This window comes from Arachis hypogaea, chromosome 18, assembly GCF_003086295.3.
Source record: "Arachis hypogaea cultivar Tifrunner chromosome 18, arahy.Tifrunner.gnm2.J5K5, whole genome shotgun sequence".
In the NCBI taxonomy this organism is placed as follows: domain Eukaryota; kingdom Viridiplantae; phylum Streptophyta; class Magnoliopsida; order Fabales; family Fabaceae; genus Arachis; species Arachis hypogaea.
The window spans coordinates 7159385-7175991 of record NC_092053.1 but is presented as its reverse complement, the minus strand read 5'-3'; the positions used below and the strand labels follow the sequence as shown (position 1 = coordinate 7175991).

At 33.0% G+C, this 16607-nt stretch overlaps 2 protein-coding genes across 7 annotated transcripts; both read left to right on the top strand.

Annotated features, from left to right (window-relative positions):
- Positions 1–2452: 2452 nt before the first annotated feature.
- Positions 2453–7632, top strand: LOC112771024 (protein IQ-DOMAIN 5). Of its 6 annotated transcripts, none has more exons than XM_025815572.3 (7): positions 2453–2648; positions 3870–3992; positions 4062–4301; positions 4640–4867; positions 5268–5381; positions 5918–6380; positions 6980–7632. In XM_025815572.3, the coding sequence occupies exons 2-7, from the start codon at positions 3909–3911 to the stop codon at positions 7132–7134; spliced, it is 1284 nt and encodes a 427-aa protein (XP_025671357.1). In that variant the 5' UTR covers positions 2453–2648; positions 3870–3908; the 3' UTR covers positions 7135–7632. The 6 variants fall into 6 exon arrangements, with proteins under 6 accessions (XP_025671357.1, XP_025671354.1, XP_025671355.1 ...); XM_025815569.2 differs by having other exon boundaries at positions 6977–7632; XM_025815570.2 differs by having other exon boundaries at positions 2462–2648; positions 3850–3992; positions 6977–7632.
- Positions 7633–8562: 930 nt separating this feature from the next.
- On the top strand, positions 8563–11814 carry LOC112771025 (glycosyltransferase BC10). Its single transcript, XM_025815573.3, has 2 exons — positions 8563–10281; positions 11165–11814. The coding sequence occupies exon 1, from the start codon at positions 9184–9186 to the stop codon at positions 10276–10278; it is 1095 nt and encodes a 364-aa protein (XP_025671358.1). The 5' UTR covers positions 8563–9183; the 3' UTR covers positions 10279–10281; positions 11165–11814.
- The last annotated feature ends 4793 nt before the right edge of the window (positions 11815–16607 follow it).

The window sequence follows — 16607 nt, the reverse complement described above, 5'->3', positions numbered from 1 at the left end:
TCCTCTGCCCTAATACATTCATTCCCAAATTGTACATACTTTCCATGATACTTCAATTGATTGGACTCAAACACTTTATATTCAACACCCCGACCAATATTATAACTCTTCATTGTTAGTACAACTTTCTCTTTACTTTGAAATCACTGGCCGATTTCAAACTAGAGAGAGCTATTGATATGAAAATGCAGACTGATTCATTGCCTTAAGATCCAAATTAGAGAAGTGTGGAAGGTATTATTGTGTCTGAGAGCTTGACTGGGCTTGTGATCTTCTGACTTTTCTTTTCAAAGATGTTGTTCTGCTATTTATATTGTAGTTGCTAGTTTGTCTTAATAATTGATTGTAGCTAGTTTTCTTGTGACTGGTTTGTTTGTTAGACTCTTTCCCTCACTTCCCTTTTTTGGGAACTAGTGAGTCTGTGTGTTATAAAAAAAAATATTGGTCTTTGACTTTATTTTCGTTACAGAATTGTTAATGACATATTAAAATGAACTGGTAATTATTGGACTTTCTAGCAGCTATTTGATAGGGCAATTAAAACTTTTATATCTCAATTTTCTCTCCATAAAGTAATTAAAACCATAATCTTAATTTTATTTAAAGATTTTAAGGGTTTTTTTAAAGAGTAAATTAAGATAAAAAGTTTTACTTGTCATATTAGATATTTGTTAAAGAATCTAATATAGCAAGCGTTTAATCTATTTCAATACGTCGTTAACCATTTTTTTGACAAAAATAGAGCAGGATTTAACGTGATTCGCAGATGTCAAATTAAAAGACCAAATTAAATAAATTAAAATATTTACAAACAGATTGAAACATGATTGTAATTTTAAAGATCAATCTAAATATTAACTCTTAAAATAAATTGTTGTAATTGACACTCTTAAAATAATTTAATATTATTATTTGTAAAGACATTTTTAAAAGAATAAGAGACCAATATATTTTCAAGCTAACCCAATCCTAAATTGGGATTTTTTATTTTAATATGGAAGAGTGAAGAGAGTTTTACCTTAATGTTACAAAAAATAGAGTTTTACAGTGTTATGGGGGCGCTGTTCTGTACAAGCACAATACGCAGAACACGTATTGTCAAGACAATACGCAAACTGTGTATTTACAATACGCAGACTGTGTATTGTAATTTAATATTAAAATAATACAATACGCAATCTGCGTATTGTAATTTAATATTAAAATAATACAATACGCAGTCTGTGTATTGTCTTTATAAATTAAAAAAAAAATGATTTGACAATTCGCACTCTGCGAATTCTATAACTCCCAGAATTTTGTAAAACACCATAACTTCCAATATTTAAGGATTACACCCATTTTTATCCAATATCTAAAAAAATTAACCCCTAAATTGATCTAACCGATGGTTGCAATTATTGAAAGAGAAATTAGAAAAATTATTATAATTTTCAAAAGAAAACTGAATAATGAAAGCAGCTCTGAAACTTTCAAATCAAAACAAGTTGCTTCACTTTGGATGCAAATGAGCACTTCCATAAATAAACCAAACAATAAACATGATTATATGGGGTCAATTCATTGAAAATAAATTAAGAGTTGGATTAGATATCATAAAGGTGGGGAACTCCGTTTACGGGTGACACGACCCCGTGATTAACTCCTTCGGAATTTGTCCCTCCCCCACCACATCCGTTGACAGCTATACGTCGTCGTTTTCTGCCCCACAAATGATTATTGATATTCCTTGATTTGTTTCTTTTTTCAATTAGAAGTTTTTAATTACTTTTAAAACTTTAATTAGACCCTTTATAATGTTAATATTAATTAATATACCCGTTAAATTAAATATCTATTTTTCTTCACTTGCGTATAATTTTTCAAAAATGTTATGTGAGTATCAGAAAGTATAATTATATTAATCATCATGTATTATATTGATGCATATTTAGTAGATGTCTAGATGAGATATATTTAGGCTATCATTATCGAATTTTTATAAATATTTTTTAACTATTAATTAGTTATGATTTATCAGTGGCTTTTCGTCGTACGGTATATGTCACTAGAATTTGACTACTGTTATAAAGTTTTTAATTGACAAACGACATCTTTATATAAAATTAATAATTAAGAACCATTAAATAATAATTTAATTAAATATATTAAATTATTTTATTATTTTTAATTAATAATTTTATATAAAAAAATTACATATAAATTTTTATTATGTATAAAATTATTTTCATATATTATATATTGGATTCGATGAGAATTTAAAATATCTTATATTTAATTAGACATTAGGTATAACAAGATTAATAAATAAATTATACTTAAAAAATAATTTAAAGAAACAACAAATTAGTATTATTCTAAATAAATTTTTATTGATTTCTTACATTATTTATTTATTTATTATTATTATTATTATTATTATTATTATTATTATTATTATTATTATATCTTTTTTCACATCAAAACAAAACACTACCTTAGCTTGAGCTCTGTCCACTCCCAAGTTCAGATAGAAATCCTCTCAAGCGGTGGCGAGTGATAACTCGGGATCGGCATTTGACTCTCTTGACTCAGTAACGATTCAACCTTTCTTCTCTTCTCCGAGGACGAGTTCACTCAGTTACAGCTTCTCTCCCTATGAACTTCAGGTGATTTTTGCTTCAATTCTGCGATCTAGGGATCTACACGAACTTTTTATTGTCTTCTTCCTTTTCCGCTCTTCAGATTCAAAATTTAATTGAACTTAGTTTGTTTTAAAGTAAACCAAATCTATCTGTCGCGGATGTGATTAATGAACAACCTGTTAATTGTAGTTACCATTTTACTTACATGTCATAATCTCGATTGATGAAATTTGTACCAATACCTGTCGCTTTTATGATCCGTTTTCTCTGCTTCGTGTTTCCTGTAATAATTCAAGTTTATAAAATTACGATTACTTGCACTGTTGCACATGGATTTGGAAAAAGTACACAGTTCTTTTCACCTTCCTTTTTTCCTTTTTTTTTTTGTTTAGCTGGGATTACTATTATTTTTTTTTTTTTTGTTTATGATTGGATGTTGTCTCTGCAGTGTGTTTAACAGCTAATTGTATTTTTGTTCTTGGTATAAATTATCAAAGGCTTTGGTTCCATGTTACTTACGATAATGTTTTGAGCACATATTTAGCATTATTCCTATATTGTAGTGTAGTGTAGAGTTCTTCATAGCATTTGGCTATTTCGGGTTCCTGTTATCATGGCATTGAGAGAATACCTTGTGTGTTTTGATTAACAAATTATGCACCATTCTTTATAGCACCAAATTTTGTTTTTGATATTGGAGCTGTTCAACCCGTGAGTGCCATGTTTTGTACATATAGTCCTCGTCTTATACAAGGATAATGTCTTGATAAAATATTGTTTAGGTTTGAGTCCAACGGTGAAAAGGAAAAAGACAACTAGTCATTTCACAAGGTGCATTTTCACCTTATGTTTAGCTACCTTGTTTGCCTTCAACTTAAATGATTCTGTTTTCCTGTATTAATCATGCTTTTCCGTGATTCGAAACTGCTTATGATTACTTAAAACTTAAAATAAAAGCAATGTTCTTTTGGTTTATCTTATCTAGTGAATTGCTAGCATTTTGGAAAAAAAATCCAAGAATACAGACCAATATAGATTATGAAGCTTCAAAGGAAGGTGTATTACAGTGATAGGATTAAATAAGTTGTAATTTGCATATAGATGTTTTCACTTAAGCTTGTACTTTGACAGTTTGCTACCTGCTTCATCATTTCCATAGCTTATAGTTGAATATGATCATTAAGATTGTATATGAATTATGATCAACTGATTTTTCGTTAACTAGGTCATGTAACACTTTTCCAGGCTTGCACTCGATCGAGATAAATTGAATTTTCACTGACAATGGGTGTCTCAGGGAAATGGATTAGATCATTGATTGGTCTAAAGAAGTCTGAAAAGGCAGAGTCTTCTGAGAAGGACCGAAATGTGAGTATCTCTTTCATCCTCTCTCTCTCTCCTTCTTATTCCTAAGCTTTCCTTTTTCTCAATGATCAGAAGGTTGGCAAGTATCGGCATCAAAGAAAGCATTCGATTGAATTTGATAATGGTAAACTTCAAAATGAGCTTGATGATGATGTGACTCTGCCTATCAGAGATGATAATGATCGTTCAAACTCCGATGTCCATTATTCACCTTCTACTTCTCAACAAGCTCTTGATACTGCACATAATCACCAAATAATGAGGGAAGAATGGGCTGCCATTCGCATTCAAACAGCATTTCGAGGATTCCTGGTAATTTTTCTATATCAAATTGGCTTATCTTATCACAAATAAACTGAATTCTTTTGAATTCTTTAAGTAACAGACAAGAAGAAGGAAAGAACTGAATTGTTTGTTTATTATTATTTTTTTTATATGCCTGTAATATACATTCTGAAATTTGTTGAATTAAAAACAATACTGTATAGTGGTTGAATAGAAGTGACTTATATCTACCTATTTATCTTGCTTCACATCTATTTGGAGGGTTGGTGTTTTGTCTTTACTTTATGGCTTAGTAATATTCTATTAAGAATCTTACTTATGTCGCCAACAACTTCAACCGAGCTGGAACTTGTTGTATGTATCAGGCCAGAAGAGCACTAAGAGCTTTGAAAGGATTGGTAAGGCTTCAGGCCCTTGTAAGAGGCCATGCAGTAAGAAAACAAGCTGCAATAACATTGCGTTGCATGCAAGCTTTGGTGAGGGTTCAGGCTCGTGTTCGGGCAAGGCGTGTCCGCTTGGCATTGGAGAGTCAGAATGAACAACAGAAAGTTCAGCAGCAGCTTGCAAATGAAGCTCGTGTTCGAGAAATAGAAGTAAGGACTAAGGAGCACTACTCTTAAAATGATGTTGCTTTGTCAAATATCTATCTCCTTCATTGTTTTTGGTTTAAATTATTATATCCATTCACCATGGAGATCAGGAGATGGGTAGTTCAATTGTTTTGATTAATATTTAGGAATGAGGATCTGCCTTCTCCCTTTGTGGTCCTCATTCACAAGCCCAATTGCAAATTTTCAATCATTCATTTGACCTTACATGATATAGTCGTTTATATCAAATGGTTTGTTGGCATCTTCTGGGTACTCTGTCATTCTTGTATGTCTAATTTAATTGAATTCCAGTTTCCTTGTTATCATTTCTGTCCAAGAAACCTTTTAATAATGGCAAATAGCAGCTAAGATTCCATGTTATAATCGTAATTGTGCAATACAGGAAGGCTGGTGTGACAGTGTGGGATCTGTAGAAGAAATCCAAGCTAAAATATTGAAGAGGCAGGAGGCTGCAGCTAAACGTGAGAGAGCCATGGCATATGCTCTAGCTCATCAGGTAAAGATCCATTGAGCATGTTGAATTATGCAGGCAGTAGACATCATACTCAAAATTTTCTTCAACTTGCATGTACAAAATTCTGAAATCAAGAGAGAATCATTAAAAATACCAATCCAGCTCAAATCCTTGCTGTATTTAAGCTATTCTCAGTCATATGACACTAGTGATTGCTTATTTTATCCTATGAAATTTTGGATTCAAGCTGAGTTCTTAAAGCATTATTTAAGAGGTTCTTGGGTAATTTAGATCTCTGTTTTATGTCTAGTTACATCTTGAACACAACTTTGCATATAAAATTATCTATATGACTTACAAGTACTAAGCACAAGATATATTTCTGAACCAACCAATTTAAACATAATTTTATAAACATTAAACAGTAAACCCCTAGAAGTAAAATGACTGCATAACTGTTGTTCAATAATTTCCCCGTCATTTGATCACTGGCTTTGTATTGTCTCATCCATTTCCATTTTGTATTCTTTGATCTGCATGCTCTGGGTAATATATTTATAGTTTTTCCTCCTTGACAGTGGCAGGCAGGATCAAGACACCAGGCTGCTTCATCTGGATTTGAACCAGATAAAAGTAGCTGGGGCTGGAATTGGTTGGAAAGATGGATGGCTGTTCGTCCTTGGGAGAACCGTTTTGTTGACACTAATCTAAGGGAGGGAGCAGTGGTACATGAAAATGGAGCAATGGATGGAAAAAATGGAACCAGTGCTAACAGCAAACAAATTCCGTCAAACAATCATCAAAAACCTGCAAGTCAGAAAGCTGGACCGATTCTTTCCGATGGCTGTGGTTCTTCACCTGGTAAGTCAGCAGGCTTGCAGGAAGTAGTGAACATTCAGGCTGTTAAGCCAAATGGTGAAAATGCTATTGAAGAAGCCAATTCAAAACCCAGGATTGGGTCAAGATCTCGTAGTAATCCAAAGGAGAGAACCTCACAAGGAGATAAGCAGGCCAAAAAACGATTATCTCTGCCTAACAGCGGTGAGTTTGTTACCCTTCTCTGCATTTTTGTCCTTTCCTGTACACTGGGGATCAGACTGCGCCTTTACAAGAGGCTGGAAAAAGAAAAAAAAAAAACTATTGGGTGGAATAATTGCATTCCACTTCAGCCAGTTCTTTCACTTTTAGAAGAGTAATGCTCCAAAGGACCCACAACTAGGTGACCATATAGTCTTCATTTACAAATGTAGGGCAACATTGTAGAAGACAGATGATATATCTTGGAAAAATGTGTATACCTGTTTTGGCACTCATTAATTTACAAGTATTAGACATCTCTGCTGAAGATTCATACTATTTGTACCCCACATTATAGGTTGAAAAATTCCTGCCTTTGTTAATCTATTCTCCTAAAATGTTACTTAGGAATAAGGTTATCTACTTGCCAAGTCGTGTTGCATCATTCAAATTTGTAGAGTAAATTAGTTTGCATTTTTTATTGCATACTTCATGTAAATATCATATTTGTTCTAAAATTCTTTGTAGATATTAGCAGAATGAGCAATGCCAAAATCCATTTTGCAATTATGTTAGGATAGGAACAGCCATTTCTAAATCCTATTTCTGATTGACATTAGCAGGGGGAGGTCCTGGGGCTCAAACAGCAAGACATCCTAATAGAACAAATGTCAAAGGAACACTCAGCGCACAAAAGCTCGGTAGGGATAAACCTAAGGTCAATGGAAGAGGGGATGTAAATCTTACTCAGCCAGTTCCACAGCATGCAGGTATGTAGTTTCAAGAATCCCAAGAGGAACTGCTCCATTTGTTCATTGGGACATGTCCAGTTTTTGGTCTGTACATATAAAAGCCAAGCATTGAGTGGTTACTTGCAATCGTCACTTACCAAAAATTCCTTCATGAAGAAGACTTTGATGTGGCTGTTCGATTTTGATGATATAGGCTTCTGTTATGATGAGAATAAGATATTTCCGGTTGATTCACGTCTTTGTTGTAATTATTCGGTATTTATTGTTCAGCTACGTGATAATGTGGTGGTGTATTTATGCTCAAATGTATTCCTTTCAGTGTGGGTTGCCTTCCATATATTACTGTGGTTAAGCTGTTGTTGTATTCTTCTGTTAGCTTGGAACACAAGGCATATACTTAAGTGGAGTTAGTTGAGTTAATTGCATGAACTTTTGCCTCCTTTCAAGTTTCAAACCGAAGTGCTTCATCTATGTAATAGTCAAATTAGTAGTGTTTGAGAGTTTGAATGAATGGGTTGCCCTAAGATGACTACAGTTCGTTTTATTTATTTATTTATTATTGTTATTATTATTATTATGTTCAAATCTTAAGAACGCTAACAAATGAGCATGAAATTTAATTTGGTGATATATGCAGATTTTGGTTCTCTAGGTAGTCAATTTCTGTACAATAACTATATAGTGTTTTTATAGGGAAAAAATTAGTTTCATCAGAGTTACGAGTGTTTGGGGAAACAAATGAAATCACCGTATAATAGAAGGCTGATATTTTTATGTTGAGAAATAGTCTACAAGTAGTATTTGAAAGTTATAATGACAAGTAGAAGTTGATTATTTCGACGATTTTGTAAAATTGATTTCAGGGATTATATATGAAATAATGCATCCATTAATTTATCATTTTTTAAATTTTATTATACAATTTTTTTCCTAAAGAAGAATTTGGTAAAATTTCTTTTTAATTAATATATAAATAGATGAGTATTAAGATGATCTTTCCAGTTTCCAAGAACACACTATTTGTGTTGACAGTGCATTGCTTGTCATCTCAGAAGGTAGGATGGGTTGATGCTCTCCACGTTCAGATCTAATCTTTTTTGGGATGATGCCTGCTCTTACCCTCTTCAAAGTCAACACATCAAGCTGTCACTCTGAGTTATGTTTATTAATTACCTAACCTTCTTGTTAATGTTTTTTTCAACCTTTTATATTTTCTTTGTTACTGCTAGTCTGCTACTACTAGATTCTTATCGTTATTGTTAGCTTACTAAGGAGGAAACAAAGTTATCGATAATACCGATCAATCCTGTTTGTAATGTTTTGTTTTTGCCGCCTGTGATTGCCAGGTTACAGCTACACACACACAATGCATCTATTTTATCGAATTTAATCAGTGATTAGAATTTAAATTACTCAAACAGAAATAAACGGCGTTAGTGTTGGAGTTAGTGAGTGAGTGAGGACTGATGAGGCGCCAACCTCACTGACTCCACCGTCAGTTAGGGAGCTTTTTCCAACCAAAATAGAAAACCCCCTAACCCCCCTTGTACCCACTACCCACCTTCCACCCCCCTAACCAAAATCCAAACCCAAATAACAATTAATTAATTAATTTCTTAATCCAAATTCTTCTCTCTCTCTCTCTCTCTCTCTCTCTCTCAGCTCAACAAAGGTTAAGTCTCTCTCATCATCTTCGTTTCAAGTCTCAAGCCTCTTTCTCTCACTATATTATCCTCTTCTTCCTCACTCTGTTTACTCCTGAAAACAGCACAACAAGCATTCTCAGTCACACACACACACACACACACACTCTCTCTCTCTCTCCCAAAACTCAACCCTAAAATCGAAATCGATATCTCAGTTCCACACCCCATTGCTCCACAATTCCAAAATTCAAATCTTTCCCACATTTCCACTCACCCAATACCTTTACCTGAGTTTCTACTCACATTGACAAAATTCCAGACCACTCACAATCCCCGGTTTCACCCTCGCCACCGCAACCATCACCATCACCACGGCTCCACCACCACCACCACCTCCACCACCACCAATTGAGGCTGACACCAACCTCAATGTTGTCATCCCCATTCATCATCGCCTTCTCCCTCCTCCTCTCCCTTCCAATCCTCTTCTTCCTCGCACCACGAATCCTCCCTCCCCGTCACCTCAGTCCGCCCATTCCCGACTCCGACGAGATCGACGACGCCGCCCTCTTCCGCCGTGCAATCTCCCTCTCCCACCACCCCAACCAACCTTCTAGAACCTTCCACCTCTCCACAAAGAAGAACCCTTCTTTCAAAATCGCGTTCCTCTTCCTCACAAACACCGACATCCAATTCGCTTCCTTATGGGATCGCTTCTTTCACAACCAACCAACCAACCTTTACAACATCTACGTTCACGCAGACCCAACCGTGAACATCACGCGCCCCGATTCCGGCGTTTTCCACAACCGCTTCATTCCTTCCAAGAAAACCTACCGCGCTTCACCCACTCTCATCTCCGCCACGCGCCGGCTCCTCGCCACCGCGATCCTTGACGACCCTGCCAACGCATACTTCGCCGTCCTATCTCAGCACTGCATCCCTCTCCACTCGTTCCGCTACGTCTACCGCTCCCTCTTCGTCTCCAAAACCTTCGACAAATCCGAACCCGAACCTGAATCCGAACCGGGGATCCGAACCAAATACCGGAGTTTCATCGAGATCATCTCAAAGACGCCGAGGATGTGGAAGCGGTACGTGGCAAGAGGAAGGTACGCGATGATGCCGGAGGTTCCGTTCGAGAAGTTCCGGGTCGGATCGCAGTTCTTCACTCTGACCCGAAAACACGCTCTGCTTATAATCGCGGATCGGAAGCTATGGAAGAAGTTCAAGTTGCCGTGTTACAGAGAAGATGAGTGCTACCCTGAGGAGCACTATTTTCCAACTCTCTTGTCAATGGCGGATCCTGATGGTTGCACAAAATACACGCTAACGAGGGTGAATTGGACTGGCACTGTTAATGGGCACCCATATACTTATCGGAGCTCCGAGGTGTCTCCGGAGCTGATCGGGCGGCTGAGGGAGTCGGAGAACTCCGAATCGTACCTATTTGCGAGGAAGTTTAGCCCTGATTGCTTGAAACCGTTGATGCGCATAGCAAAATCGGTTCTTTTCAAGGATTGAAAGGTAATGACTAACAAGAATGCATGTTGTCGTTGTTCTGTGTGATTTGTTGTTTTTTAATATGTTTTTGCTGAATTTTGTGGTTTTATTTTGGGATTGGTGCAATGTCGATTGTGGAGTGGCATAAAGTTTTGAAATTTGTGTGCAATACTGCATTTCTAAATGCTTCCATTCTTCAATGTTTAAGTGATTTTGTTTTAGTTCCTCAATTAGTACTCATGTTTGTATGTTTTTTTAAGTACTTGCTGGTATTTCTCGTGGTTTATTCATTCAATACTAAGGAGTAAGGAGCTTTTCTTTTAGTTTCACATTTTGGTAAATTGGAGAAGAGAACCTTTACTTACAGGACTATAGGTCATAACGGTTTTTTTCCCCTAAGAAGCATTTCTCGCATTACTGAAACCTAAAGCAAATGAGAAACTTGGAGGGAAATTCAAGAGTAGTTCGTTGCTTTCTTTTTTTAAACCATATACATAAGTGCATTTAAGTCGATTGTTGTTATATTGGGAATTGATTTTTATTACTATGTATGGAATGTACAATTGTTATGGACATTTGTGATGTTTGTAGTTGTGGTCTTGTAGACATGTTTCATGATGTGCAAAAGGTTTGTGGCATCTTTTATTCATTTTGAAGTTGTGATTTTTGAGTGTCAAAATATGCTCCTAGTTCCAATTACTTTGTTGGTACCCGAAGTTCACATTTTTTCATTTGGAATGTCAAAATATGCTCTTTAGTTCAATCAATGACTAGGTACTTTGTTGGAAACCATTTTTCTGGGTACATTTTTTCAGTTTGCTCTACCTACAAAGCTAAAAAAAGAGGCACTTTTTTTTTTTAAGATTCTGCAGATGAGCTAACATGGTTCAATCAAATTGATTCTCAGGTTGAAAAGTTGATAGAAGATATTTATGGCTAAAACCAAGTTGCTGTTGCAATACCTAGCTCCATTGGAAGGTATATGGCTTGAAGAGGCATAAACAGCCCACAACCAATATACCTTGAACTCTCAAGATAAAGAGAGAAGTGTCTTGAGTCTTGAGATAAGTTTAGAGTTGTGTGTACTCATTTGCACTAGATATTGTGTCGACTTATTCATCAATAGCCTAGATAGGTGTAGGTCCCATTAAAGCTCCATTTGCTGGAATGATAAATGAGTCGACACAGTGTGAGGAATCAGAATCAAAATGAAGAAAGGAAACGAAGAGGCACCTGCACGAGTCAAGGAAAGAGATGCAGGTGCTAATGCTATAGTCAAGTGTATTATTCATCTGGTGTATGTGTAATTGTTGCCGTAGAAGATTGTGTTAGGTAGTTTTGTAAGGTTTCTCTCCCTCTTTCGTGAATGATCTTGTACATATGAGCCTGTCTATTAAGCACAAACCATTGATGAAGAAATGATCCACATAGAGTGTTCTACTTTTGGATCAATTCCAGTGCTGTTGCCTAAACACGAGGCAACAGTGGCTGCATGGTGATACAACATTATATATAATACTGAAATGAAAGGAAAAGCGAAGTCTACAGATTCCCCAATTGATCCATCTCTATGCGCTCTTTTGATCTCTTCCTGTTTTCTGATTCCATAGGAGTAGGACTCATCCTATTTAGCTTTTGTCTCTTTTTGGTTTTTTCTATTGGTCTGTGATCCCTTTCCTTTGTTCAAAATATCAGATAGTGGCTCCAAGCCTCCAAGTAGAGAAAAAAAAGTAGAGAAAAAGGGATCATGTTGCAAATCTTATTTATGGTATCATATTCTGATTTCTGAGGCCAGGCGACATCGGAATCTGTGGTAAGTGGTGAGTTTAATAATTCAACAAAAGATTTATGTTATGTCATCAATGCTTGATTAAGACTAAAATGACCTTAGCTTGCACTAATGAAGTAGGATTTTCTACTCATGAAATCCTCACTGATATAAAACTATAAAAAGGACTGTTTTGAGATGAAATGAAAAACAAAGACATGAGTTTTTATATTTGATATTATGGCATTGAAAATGACGTGCATGAGCAATGAGTATAATAAATAGTTGGTTTACACCAAATTAAATTGAAATTGGAACAAACAATTTTAAAAGTAATTTATTATGTGAAAAATAATTTAGTATAATTTTCAAATTATTTTGTAATAATTTGGTACAACTTGAATTTGTTGAAAAAGTTGCCCATAAAAGCGACAAGTGTGAAGAGTGGTATGGTGTCGGTGGCTAAGGGGAGGGTCAAGGGTGGGTCCCATAAGTACCAAGTTAGGACAAAGAAAAGTCTAACCCCCTTTGTTTGCTTTCCCCATAATGTTCCTCCACACACCATCACACTTGGCCTCAATTTTATTATTTGAGAAAATGATACTCTTCTCTCCTACAATATATAATAATGTTTTTCTTTTTTTATTTTAAAAAATATATATATATATATATATTTTACACGAATTAAATAATATCTATTTTAGTCTATTTAATTAAAAAAATGTTAATAATTTTTATTATAATTATATATTAGTAATAATAATATAAAATATATTATTAATATAATAAATTTAATTGATTTTTAATATTTTAACTTTTTATAAAATATTTAATTTAAATTTTTTATATATTTCATGATTAATAATAAAATATTAAAAATAAGTAAAATTTATTACTTTAGCCATAAATATATTGTTATTATTACATAATATAAAATATTTTAACATTTTACAAAAATATTTAATCTAAAATTTTTATTTATTTCATGATTAATGATAACAAGTTAAAAATAAATAAAATACATTATAATAGTAAATTTATTTTATACTATAATAATGTTAATAATAATATAAAATATATTATTATTAATGTAATAAATGTTTAATTATTTTTAATATTTTTTATTAATCATAAAATATATAAAAAAATTTTAATTAAATATTTTTATAATAAGTTAAAATATTAGAAATAAATAAAAGCTATTACAATAATTATAAATATATATTTTTTTCCTTTTCTGCAGAGTTTTATTGTTTTCTTTTTATATAATTTTTTACTTTTTGCAGTTTTATTTAATAATTTAACTTTTTTTTTCACATCAAAAACTCATGCAATATATATTTTAGGTAAATATTTATGGTGATTGCTATGGTGCCTAAAAATGTTTGCTTAACTTATCAAAAAAGATTAAAAATTAATATTTAATTTTAAAAGTATAAAAGTAAATAATTGTTAAATATTCAAAAATTGTCATAAAAAGTAAGTTAGACAAAAGTTAGATACCAAGTTATAGGCACTATAGAATTTTTCAATATTTATATATAAAAATAATTATCATTAATTTATATATAAAAATGATTATTAAAAAATATTTTAATAAAAAAAATTAAATTGTATGTTATTTAACTCTTGCAAAAAAAGAGTGTTATTTAGACATTTTATAGAAAAGAAAAGTGTAATTTTCTCTTATTATTTAGTAGTCAAAGTGTTAGAGGTTTTTTATTTATTTAACTAAAAAAATATTTTTTAATTTATATAAAACATAATAAATTTATATTGTGCGTATTATTATGACATTAGAATTTCATCTAAATATCTTTAATATTGCAAATAGAAATATCACTTTGATGTTAATTTTTATTCCTTTTTAATTACTCCATTTGTTCTTAATTAATCATTGGAATTTCAATTGATTTGCTACTTATTTTTTGCCTTTAAAACTGTGATAACAAGAATTTTAGATTTTAAAAGATTCATATCTTTTTTAATAATAAAAATTATCTGTCAACTTAATTTATTAATATTTTTCTTCTTTTAATTTGTGGTAGTCACATTCTGAAACTGGACCAAAATCTGGTACAACTAAAAATTTATGAAGGGCACATTTGAATCTGTTGTTGGAGTTGGGTGAAGTTAGGATGATGAAAGTGTCTAATCACATAGGAGTAACAAACAAGGTGTTTATAAATAATAATAGAGTATCATTTTAATTACAATCATTTTAAGCATGTTAATGATCAACGAGACAGTAATGAGGAAGTTGAACTTCTAAAATGAGACTTAAACTCTTAATATTTATTTTTTCAGAAATTAAAATAAGTCATTTCTATTGTTGATCTTGCAAAAAATTACAAGGCAAACAAAAGAGCGTCCACTCAATGTAATAGTATGGGATAATCCTCCAATTTTACAGGTCAAGAATTAAAAATTTGTCATTAGGTAATAAATTGTTGTATACAGTAGATGAGATTTAAACTCTTATCACTTGTTTAAATGGACAAATAAGTTGATCACTCAATCAAATTAAGTTAGTTATAATTTTTCAATTATAATAAAATTTCTACCAATACCCTCTTCATCTTATCAATCAATGGGTCTACTCAATCTAATAGTATGAATATTATAGATTATCTTTTACTTAACATGATAATCTAAATTGGCAATAGTTTAATCACATATTAGTTTTACAATGATTAATACACATAAAAAACTTGCAATGTTTATTTTAACGTGGAAACTCAGTTGCAGTCGACTTCACGTGAAGTTGATACTTGAGAGTCGTTAGATAAAAATTCAGTCAAATCAGTCAAATCATCTAACGGCTCTCAGTATCAACTTTACGTGAAGTCAACTTCACTTGAGTTTTCACGTTACTTTAATCAGCTCTCAATAAAAATAAAATTAAATGAAAGTTAAGTAAGTTGTTACCACCAAATTTTGACATTCATTCCTTGATCTACTTGAACAATTTATCTAGATGTTGAATTTTTAAAAAAAAAAAATTGTGGATGTCATCAAGACATCAATGCATTAAACGTGGTGACCATCTTAAAATAATATAATGACCAAGCGCACATCAAGATCTACAAAATTGGTTTTATTATTTATAAGAAAAAGAAAATGGGTAAGGAATAAAGTTGATTTATCTTTAGGCGAGTTTTTGCGTTATGTTCCCTTGAATTGGAAGAAATGTAGACGCTATAGGCTATAGCACATGTGCTCTTCACTTTCCTCCAAGCACAAGCATACAATAGTATATAAAAATAGGGCACATAAAAAATTAATTATTTATATAAAATATATATTGAAAATGTTGAAATTATATATACATAAGACGTAACATTTTGATAAACATCAACTTATATATATAAAGAAACAAGACTTGAGACAGTTATACATTTAATCATTGAATCATAGTTGACACTAAATATATATTCTAACCACCTAAAGCCGTGAATACGCGTCCTACATAGAAACCTGGCTTGTTTCTGGTGGCTGGTATGCATAACAATGTGGAGATTTTTTTTATATTTTTAATTTATATAACATGTATGGTTATTAAGTATATTAAGATAAATTTTTATTCATTTATGTCATATCTAAATCGTATACTTTTGTCTATTATATAATAAGTTAAATAATTCATAAATGAGAATACCACGAATTTAATTAGAGTATTTATGATAAAAAAAATAATACTTCAAATAGGTCTCCAAAAAATTCACGTTTAAACAGATTTGTTTCCAACGAAATTTAACTAAAATTGTGTTCCTAACTTTTTTAGCTATACACCAGATACGTCCCCACACCAGGTTCAGCCGATCAGGTCTAAGGTTGACGTCATACGTGGAGGTAACCTGGCTGACGTGTCGAGTTAAGAGTGACGCGTCACGTCGAGGACAGTTTGGTCTCTGTGCTTGCAGGACAAAACGACGTCGTGTTGGGGCACAGGAGAACGACGTCATTTTTTAAGGGACAAATAGGTCCTCGCGATGGAGGGCAATGCAACCAAATGACGCCGTTTTATTTGGGGGCCAATTTGATATACAAGTCTCTTCATATTCAATTGTTTGGTGAAATTACTCCATACCCCCATTAGCTCTGTTAGGTTTTACGAAGAAAATCCTTCCATACCTCCATCAACATTGTGCATACTCATTGTTCTGTCCATACTCGTTGGTGACATTGATCGTGAAAGTGGTTGTGAAGGCAGTTGGTTCAACACCCAACTGATCAAGGTCAGTGAAACGTTTTTTTTACTTGATTGTTTTTGAATTTCTGATTTTGGTTGTATGCATTGTCGTGGATAGTTGTAGTGATTAGCAATATTGGATATAATAGAAAATGAGTTGTACTTGTTTATTTGTTGGCATTTAGATGTCGAAAGATGTGGTTCCAGTGTTTCATCATGGTGGAAGCTTTGTTCGAGATAACAAAGGTGTCTTGGTGTACATTAATGGGAATGTGGAAAGATTTCTCCCAATGAATGTTGACCTCATTTGTTTCTTTGACTTGAAGAAATTTTTTCTAGACTTGGGATACCATGATTATAAAGCTATGTACTGGTATGATCCCACATCTG

Coding starts and splice junctions, on each gene's coding strand:
- LOC112771025 (XM_025815573.3), top strand. CDS start 9,184: ATGTTGTCATCCCCATTCATCATCGCCTTCTCCCTCCTCCTCTCCCTT.
- LOC112771024 (XM_025815569.2), top strand. CDS start 3,909: ATGGGTGTCTCAGGGAAATGGATTAGATCATTGATTGGTCTAAAGAAG. Junction 4,302..4,639: donor CAGCATTTCGAGGATTCCTG/GTAATTTTTCTA, acceptor TGTATGTATCAG/GCCAGAAGAGCACTAAGAGC. Junction 6,381..6,976: donor ATTATCTCTGCCTAACAGCG/GTGAGTTTGTTA, acceptor GATTGACATTAG/CAGGGGGAGGTCCTGGGGCT.